This window comes from Paramormyrops kingsleyae, chromosome 8 (assembly GCF_048594095.1).
Source record: "Paramormyrops kingsleyae isolate MSU_618 chromosome 8, PKINGS_0.4, whole genome shotgun sequence".
Lineage (NCBI taxonomy): Eukaryota > Metazoa > Chordata > Actinopteri > Osteoglossiformes > Mormyridae > Paramormyrops > Paramormyrops kingsleyae.
This window is the reverse complement of record NC_132804.1, coordinates 11,226,525-11,236,107: the sequence shown is the minus strand read 5'-3', so window position 1 is coordinate 11,236,107 and position 9,583 is coordinate 11,226,525. Positions and strand designations below refer to the sequence as shown.

The window sequence follows — 9,583 nt, the reverse complement described above, 5'->3', positions numbered from 1 at the left end:
GGCCAAGTGATTTTCGTTTATTGAGCATGAAAGTGGAGAAAATATAGATATAATTATTATTATTGTCTTTGTGTTATTTAGTTTCTGAGTGGTACCTGGCTTTCAGATATTATAACTTTGTGATGATTCATTGAGACCTCCTATTCATTGTTTATATTTTATTCTCAATACAAAATAAAGTTAGAAAAAGAAAAACAACCCCATAACTCAACAGATATATTCTTTCATCATGTTTATTTACAGATTTCAGCTTTTCAGCATAATAAACAAGTTAAAAAAAAAAAATTGTGTCTACAGTGTGCCATTTAAAGAAAAGTGAACTTCCCAAGAGTGCGCACGTACACACATTTTGAGAGCCCCATGTCCGCGGCTGTGTGGTTTTTTTTTTTTTAAAGCTCGGTTCCCAGTTTGGTTTTTAGCAGTATGAACGTTCAAATGACCTTTGACTTTGCTGTGACTGAATCAGCCCAGTGTGGGCCACATTTCAGACTGCAGTGTGGAGGGGGGTGGGAGAAGGGGGGTGGGGTATCTATATGCGGGCTGGGCCATAGAGTCTAAGCCTGCATACTGCTCCGGGACGGGGGCCTGGGGCATGCAGGGCTGGCGGGCCGGTCCATCACCACGCCTCATCTTCTTGCTAAAAATGGACACCTTGCGATTCCGTGTCTGGATGGTGTCCTTCTTCATGGTGAGAGGCCTGTTCGCCTGGGAAGGAGTGGTTGGAATTAGGACGGTACTGTCACATGTGTTACATTATCCTTAAAATATGGATCGATGTTAAAAGTCTGCCTAATTAATTGGCCGACTTCACAAAACGGAAACATGTTCAGCTGTCAGCGATGGTCGGATTCAAGAGGCGACGTTTGGACAGAGGCGATGGAAGGTTCCAGAAGGGTACGCTCACATTATGCAGCTTAAAGTAGAGCCCGCAGGCATTACACACGGGTTCGCCACTGGCATTGCGCCTCCACAGACTGGTGCTTCTGGTGTGGCAGTTGGCACACTGCATACCGATCCTCCTGCCCGCCATCTGAACGTGGGAGAGATGGCATGAGCAGGGCATCACGAGCCAAAGCCCCCACCCCGGCTCCCTCCCAAAAATTTTGCCTCTAAAGACCCACAGGCCGGTCAGTCCACTTTCTTTTTAAGATTAAGGTGGATTGTGTGGATCCCAGGCGGAAAGTCTGTTGCATATAGCAGTAAGAATGTAGTGCACAGACAAACATGTAGTGCCAAACAGACGAAATTCTGTTTTAACACCCCCCGCCAAAAAAGCCCTCAGCCAGTAAAAGCTCTGAGCAGAGCCAAAGTGACCCCCCCCCCCACCCACGGCTTCCATGCACAAATATTGGGAAGTACAGCTTTGGTCCCCCTAAAATCCCCTGTCCCATTCCCATATGTCGGAAGGGTGGCGGGACGTACCGATCTGTTTTTGGCCTGGAGGAGGGGCCACTTCCGTTTGTTTATCTTATGGTTGACTCCACAGGAATTGCACAAGTAGTGACCCGCTGCATCACGGTGCCACAGCGGTGTAATGCAGACTCCACAGTTCACACATTCTCGAGCTGATGTGTGTCACACACACACACACACACACACACACATTGTGATAAAAATCAGGTTACAATGGAGATAATCCCTATAGTCTACAGTAACAATGTAGCATTGGGCTGATTTTAATTTTACTTATTTCTGAGCAGCATGTAAGTGTTTTTATTCAATTGGTAACATTTGATCATTTATGGGAAGATATTCAAGGTCAGAGCTTTCTGACCTTTTGCTGCAAAGCGAAACGCCAAAGGGAGAGAGGTGATGGACTGGGAAGGAGCCCTTACTTGGTGAGGAAGGTCTCATCTTCCGCAGCTTTGGGGAATGTGATGAGGAGCTCCATGCGCCTGGTGAGCCCGTCCTGTGATGTTGATGGGGGCCCACGGAGGAGCTGTAGGGCGTCACCACGTGGGAGGGGCTTCGAGGGGAGGCTGCAGAGACGCTGCCCACACCAGAGCTCAGGATTGGGAAGTCTCCAGCACGCCCGCCCATCATGCCGGGCTGCTCGACCCTCAAGGCCTCTTCGAGTCTGGGACTCTGCTTTCCATCGCAGGCCAGGAAGAGCATCTCCACGGGGGAGATGAAGGAAGACGCTGGACTCGGGGTGTGGGGGGGCGGTGGTGTGTGTGTGTGCAGAGGGTGCTTAGCGAAGGGTCCACCAGCCCATACAGCAGCTAGGGGGCCATAGGAAGGACCTTGGGGATGGCCCCCGGACCCCTCAAACCAGTGGATGTTACTCAGGATGGAGGATGGGTAACCATGGTGACCTAGAGAAAGAGAGGCATTCAGTCACCTCTATTCTCGCCGAAGGTCATCTCCATCCCCTTCTGGAAAATTGATTTTAATCACTTAAGATTTCCAGTAGGGTGACACTGTGGACCTGAACCATGGACACATGCAGTGATGATTTCTGAAAGACCCACTTTATCATGCCTATTTTCTGAGCCCTTTCAATCCCCTGCTGATAAAGAAGGTGGATATAATCAGCTTGCTTATTTAGATCTGCAAAGGAAAGTCTAAATAGCAGAAGGCCTTGAGGACCACAGTTAGGTGGACCAAGCTGAGTGGGGAGGAGGGACCTGAGGAATGGCCATGCTTGGGACAGGGAAATGGACTGGGGGGTGCAGCCACTCACCGTCCTCACCGGGGGGGAAGTTGGCTAGGGTGTTCAGGCCCAAGAGTGGTGAGGAGACCCAGCTAGGATGCTCTGCAGAGTCGTCCATGACGTGCCAGGAAAGGCAGGGAGACCCTGGAACAAAGTTGAAGGCTATTAATTATTTTATCTATTTATCATTTCATAGTTTGTTTGTTTATTGGTCAGAGGCTGCAGGATGCTATGTATGTACTCAAAGCTAATTTTCCTCCTGTAGTCTCTAATATGGCATGTTACCAGTATCCAACCTTAATTTTGTAGTTACTGTAAAACTAATGCAGCAACTATCAGCGGATATATCTGTCAGAATTAAGGCCAGTGTGGTGATAAGGGAAAGGCATTATAATAGGGTTTAGTGGGCTAGCGCCTGAAAGCCCAGCTGAAGTGGCATAATAGTCAGGAGATCATAAGGTGTGGTGAAAGGCAGCGCCCTCTAGCCCTTGGAGGCTAGAGCTGCAAATCTTTACTGCAAAAATAGTTCAAACTGACCAGAAACACTCAAAGGATGAAAACGAGGGGGAGACGGTAGGCATCAGTGAAAGTCATACAGGGTTTGGATAGCCTACCAGAGGCAGCCATGTCAGGGGATCATGGGAAGGCAGCAGATAGCAATAAATCAGCACCGTCTGCTGCCAACTTCCCTTTAAAATGTCCGCATTTGACTGTTGATTGCTAAGAGGAACCCTATAATGGAAGGTTCCTTCATTAAATCAAGCAGGCTAGAGACAAAAAAAGCCGTTCTCAAATGGTAACTTCCTGCTAATATCGGTTGGTTCCTGCTACTACATTTTAAACCATATATATTTATATAAGTTATACAGCACTGTGCAGAAGTTCTGGCAGAACACTGATTACATGATTTCCAGGAGTTAACATTAACTTAACAGCACATAATAATAATGAAATACAAAGTTTATCTAAAAATGAAGACATTACACTTCGTGTGTAAGTTGTGCAGTGGATGGATGGATGGATGGACGGACAGAAAATTTACTGTAGATGCACATATATTTTTTATTAAGTACCACATGTACTGTTTACATAGACCCCAGAAATGTGCAAATTACAGACCACACAAACTGTCCAGGAGCTGCCAACCGGCAAGAAATGTTCACCTGAAGAGATTTATGGTTACAGCAGTGACTTCTGGTCACCCTTAGCAGGCAGGACAGTCTGTGTGCCTCCACAGCACAACAAAGCCAATGGAAGCAGGGAAAGAAAATATCTCCTCATTTACACTGGATCATTAATATTCTATCTTTCACATAAACTTAGAGCCAAAATATATTTGCTTGACAACTTCTTTAAACCAGAAGGCGAGTACCAGACCTGGGCCACACATCGACTTCTGAAAAGCCATGCAGATGATCTGTGAGAAACATGGAAGTCCTTGTGAACATCCTCTGGAGGAAGCACAGTCACCTCCACACTACAGCCACAGAGTTAAAATTACCCTCGCTTAAAAATAATCACATTCGACTGGGGAGGCAGAGACACGGGCTGGGGGGGGGGGTGGTTTATGAAGCAGAAGTTTCAGGAGGCCACAAGAGCAGAGATGCAGCTGAAAATGGGGTCAAGTGAATCCCCCTATGTTAATACAAAGTGGCCCGTCTGTGTCACATTATGACATTTTTCTAATTACCAACTCGTGGATTTGCAACATGAAAATTACATAGTTATAGTGCCTTCATAAAGCCTTATGTCACTGTGTATAAATACATAAATACGTTTTAAAAAAACTTTTTATTATTGCCCTAACAGTAGAAATGGGCATTTTAAGGCAAGTAGCTATTTTTTAATACCCAATCCCTGACTTATGAAGGTCTACACACTTCTCCCTCATTTGGTCTGTATGTTCTCTTATCTTTCTCATGTTGATGGATGACTAAGGGAATTTGGCCTCTCTGTCTCCTCATGTTCGTATCCCTGTTAACCAGGAAGTCATGGATTACAGCTTGAAGGTTCCTCTTCACTCCACTCAACTCAAAGATGTACAATTTACAGGGGAAACATGCTTCAGTTACATTGTGTTCACTATAATATCCAGGGGTGCCAATGATCATTGCACATGTGTTTTTCTTTCAATAAATTTATTTTAAGGAAAGGTTGGATTTTTCTCAATTTTTCAGTGAGACATGAAGCTGCTTCACCAAAAAAAAAAAATATATATATATATATAGTGTGTGTGTGTATATAATATATTTGCTTGACAACTTGCTTGACAACATATATACTTCATATATACACTCACCTAAAGGATTATTAGGAACACCTGTTCAATTTCTCATTAATGCAATTATCTAATCAACCAATCACATGGCAGTTGCTTCAATGCATTTAGGGGTGTGGCCCTGCTCAAGACAATCTCCTGAACTCCAAACTGAATGTCAGAATGGGAAAGAAAGGTGATTTAAGCAATTTTGAGCGTGGCATGGTTGTTGGTGCCAGACGGGCCGGTCTGAGTATTTTACAATCTGCTCAGTTACTGGGATTTTCACTCACAACCATTTCTAGGGTTTACAAAGAATGGTGTGCAAAGGGAAAACCATCCAGTATGCGGCAGTCCTGTGGGCGAAAATGCCTTGTTGATGCTAGAGGTCAGAGGAGAATGGGCCGACTGATTCAAGCTGATAGACTGAAATAACCACTCGTTACAACCGAGGTATGCAGCAAAGCATTTGTGAAGCCACAACACGCACAACCTTGAGGCGGATGGGCTACAACAGCAGAAGACCCCACCGGGTACCACTCATCTCCACTACAAATAGGAAAAAGAGGCTACAATTTGCACGAGCTCACCAAAATTGGACAGTTGAAGACTGGAAAAATGTTGCCTGGTCTGATGAGTCTCGATTTCTGTTGAGACATTCAAATGGTAGAGTCAGAATTTGGCGTAAACAGAATGAGAACATGGATCCATCATGCCTTGTTACCACTGTGCAGGCTGGTGGTGGTGGTGTAATGGTGTGGGGGATGTTTTCTTGGCACACTTTAGGCCCCTTAGTGCCAATTGGGCATCGTTTAAATGCCACAGCCTACCTGAGCATTGTTTCTGACCATGTCCATCCCTTTATGACCACCATGTACCCATCCTCTGATGGCTACTTCCAGCAGGATAATGCACCATGTCACAAAGCTCAAATAATTTCAAATTGGTTTCTTGAACATGACAATGAGTTCACTGTACTAAAATGGCCCCCACAGTCACCAGATCTCAAACCAAAAGAGCATCTTTGGGATGTGGTGGAATGGGAGCTTCGTGCCCTGGATGTGCATCCCACAAATCTCCATCAACTGCAAGATGCTATCCTATCAATATGGGCCAACATTTCTAAAGAATGCTTCCAGCATCTTGTTGAATCAATGCCACGTAGAATTAAGGCAGTTCTGAAGGCAAAAGGGGGTCAAACACCGTAGCAGTATGGTGTTCCTAATAATCCTTTAGGTGAGTGTGTGTGTGTGTGTATATATATATATATATATATATATATATATATATATATATAGAGAGAGAGAGAGAGAGAGAGAGAGATTATAAAAAACAATATCAAAGTATTACTTCATTACTGTAGTCCAAATTTTACACATCATAGAGTCATGTCATTTCCACAACTTCCTTACCATAAACAAAAGAAATTTATTTCAAAACAAGACCTTCTCAAACCCAAATAGGATATTGGGATGTTTTTTGTTTTTTTTTTTTTAAAAAAAAAGGATTTTAGAGTACTGAGGGGTCAGTCAGAAGGAGTAGTACAGAACTTTTACACAGCACCAGTAAAAAAGATTATTTTTATAGCGACTAATCGTAACAAATTAACAAATCCTTATACACACAAAGAAAGGTTTAAAAAGTCTCTTAATAGAGCCATGACACAGGATTGCATACACTGACAGATAAAAGTACCAATTTGCGTCTTTGAGGGTACAATTACTTGTCACTGGGGTTGTACCCTCTAGGGTTTGCCAATTGTACCCTAGTTGTAGATAAATATACATTTAAGGTACAGAAATGGACTCTGAAGAACATTTTTGCATAACTGGGGTACATTAATGTTGCCTGACCCCTGGGGTACAAACTGCAGCGGTGCTGTACTCTTTGTTCTGACAGCGTAGATGAAACACAAAAGGATGCAGAGTATCTACCTGGTTAGCTTGGAGACCTTCTCAGCCTCTCCCTCGTCGTGCCTATGGCTTGTGTGGGACCTCTGATCTGCCGACGTGAGGACTGTCACTGGCGGTGTGTGAGGCTGGCAGGTATGATGTGATTGACGCTCCAGTTGATCAGTACCGGACCCAAGGTTGGTGCACACTGAGCTTACGGTTAAGGGGAAAGCAGAGTTGAGAGGGAGTTTGAGTGACGCTAATTGGGATGACACGCCCTCTCGTGCTTATTTGACCTGGGGGGGGGGAGATGTTAATTATCACAAACATATCCTAGAAGCATACCTGAAACATATCTTAAAAGCACTTATAATGATCTTTATCCCATGTCAGAAGACGCTGCTTAGAAATTTAGCTATTTACTGTGTAAAAGATACAACTGTGAACACATACAATGTGTCCTTAATGTGACAATGTCTATCCTTAACCCTAACCAGATACATAGCTGATGTCCAGCTTCCAGGAAAGGTTATCAGTTTGGTTTATCGGGTGTTTGCAGCCGGAAGATTCTCTCTTCAGAAATGTCACTTTAGTTCACCTATAAAAATAACTTCATATGATTTCACACACATATTTATATACATATATGTCTGTGTGTGTATACACACACACAGGAAGGTCCGTCTGAGTCTTCTTAAAGGGGGGTTCTGTAAGTTTATATGAGCTTCATGCCCCGTTGATGTCATGGCCTCCTCAGTCAGATAATAAAGGTGATTTCTGGGGCACCACACTGGCTAACAGGCTGACATGCTGACGGCAGTCTTACCTCACCATATCTGCACAGTTAGATTTCTGCAATCCCCCTTTCTCTCTGTTCACAGTGGTGAAGTTGGAGACAGAGGCCTATCATGGATGAGTGTACTTGAGAAATGGTTTGTGGAGCTGGGTTAGCGGTCGGTGTCGAGCCACTGGGCTGAGCTCGGACAAAGCAGATCTAAGGCCTCACTGCGCTGACACTTATTAGCTATTAAACCCAAAGCTGGCAGCATGGAAGCTGTACTGTCAGAGTCACTCAGTCCACAGTCACAGGGGACCAGGGTTGTGATTGACACTCACTGAGTTGGCTGAATCCAAAATGTGTGTCTCCAGAGGGCTTTGTTAGCAAACTGTCAGTATTTTCTTAACAAACACGATGACTGTGCATTTTAGGCGTACACAAAAGCATGTCATAGTATCACATGGCATTCGGGATGCTGATCCTACAGATTACAAAGTACACCAGTGAAGGCAGGAAGGGCAGTGGGAATCAAGGCATGCCATTAAAGAGTGACGTGGGGGTCGCAGGGCGAAGGGGTGAGCAAAACGCAGGCGGAGGAGAGGGAGGGCGTCCTGTCAGACTCTGATAACCACCAGCTAAAGGCACCATCCTGCTGTCAGGGTTGCTGCCCGTCCGACCCCAGCCTGTCTGTCTTTTCCCCATGTTGGCCGGCAGTCATTGCTGGTCGTTCTGCTTCCCCCATCCCTTGCATAGTTTTCATCACTAGTGTGTTTCAGTGACTTATCATGTAACTCGCCAGTCGTGGGTTTGAAGCTGGTCAGGCCAGACACATCTGTTTATTTATATTTATTGGTTTTCTGTTTCCCCCAGTGTTTCTTATTTTCTATTTAGTTTTACCATTAGACCATTTACAATTAGTTTTTCATATAGGATTACCCTGCTTGTCCTGTTAATATTTTTGTTCCATGTTAATTATCCTAGTTTATTATCCCACTGTGCAGTCAGTGTTTCCTAGTCCTGTGCTAATTAGTGTTAGTCACTCTACCTGTTGCCATCCTTGATTGGTTATTTTGATTATGACATACACCTTTTCATTGCTCTGGTTTTCATGTGTATTTAAGTACCAGCCCTAACACCCTTTGTCAGTCAGTCATTGTGCTTATGGTATTGTGTGTTTTTACTCTGCCCAGTTCCCTACCTCTAATTCCTTTGTTGCATAATTCCCTTTGTAGGTCTGTTTATGGTTCTGTTGTGTTTTCCCTTGATTAGTTCTGACACCTCATGACCCCTTTGCTTTCTAGTTTGCCCTTTCCGTTAAGTTTTGTCTAATAAGCCCCTTTTTGTGTGGGGTGTTCAGTGGATCGTCATCTTTTTCCCACCTTCTCCCTGCCCTGCCACAACACCTGCACGCTGAACATGGTGGGAATATCATAGCGTCATGAGAACCACTATTCAGCTAACGGCGCATTATGGGCAGACCCGGATTAAAATTTGGCCCTGGACTGGGAGGGGGGGGGTCCTGTGTTTCTTCACAAGGTAAAATCTTAGAATCACCCCTGTCATGGGCCCAGGGTCCCACAATAGGGACACTGACACCAAGGCAGGACACCCATTTCAATGGCGTTTGCGGCTCCCCAGAAACCTACAAAGCACAGCTTCTCAAGGCCTGTGGCTGACCGGCGTCCCTGGACAGTTCCTCATTTACTTTTAGGACAGCAGCACCTCAGGCTTCCAGCAGCAGCGATGTCCATTAATCCATTTAATATATTAATAGTTTAAGTGAGTAGGTGATCACGCTGATATAACAACCATAGTAGTTGGGAAGAGGTACCTGTGGGAAGGCGGCTCACTACTGCTCGGCTTATCAGCAGAGGTGGTGAGTTTGGGTCCAGAAAGTGAAACTCCAGACCAAGGTTTTGCTTCAACCGACCAGTTGAGTACTCTGTGACTGTGACTCTTTATACTCAACTGGTTGGTTGAAACAAAACTTAGGTGTAGATTTG

At 44.7% G+C, this 9,583-nt stretch overlaps 1 protein-coding gene across 2 annotated transcripts in view; it reads right to left on the bottom strand.

The window, feature by feature from the left end:
- Nucleotides 1–293: 293 nt before the first annotated feature.
- Nucleotides 294–9,583, bottom strand: part of LOC111856933 (GATA-binding factor 1-B-like) — a 14,824-nt gene continuing 5,534 nt past the window's right edge. Inside the window, exons 1-7 of one of the 2 annotated variants that reach the window (XM_023837284.2) lie at nt 7,629–9,457; nt 6,845–7,010; nt 2,684–2,797; nt 1,836–2,315; nt 1,423–1,565; nt 905–1,030; nt 294–705 (exon numbers count right to left, since the gene is read on the bottom strand). In XM_023837284.2, the coding sequence (XP_023693052.1) occupies nt 463–705; nt 905–1,030; nt 1,423–1,565; nt 1,836–2,315; nt 2,684–2,771 (1,080 nt within the window). In that variant the 5' untranslated portion in view covers nt 2,772–2,797; nt 6,845–7,010; nt 7,629–9,457 and the 3' untranslated portion in view covers nt 294–462. Of the gene's footprint in view, nt 706–904; nt 1,031–1,422; nt 1,566–1,835; nt 2,316–2,683; nt 2,798–6,844; nt 7,011–7,628; nt 9,458–9,583 lie in introns of those variants that run through there. The other variant, XM_072715205.1, reaches the window with a different exon arrangement.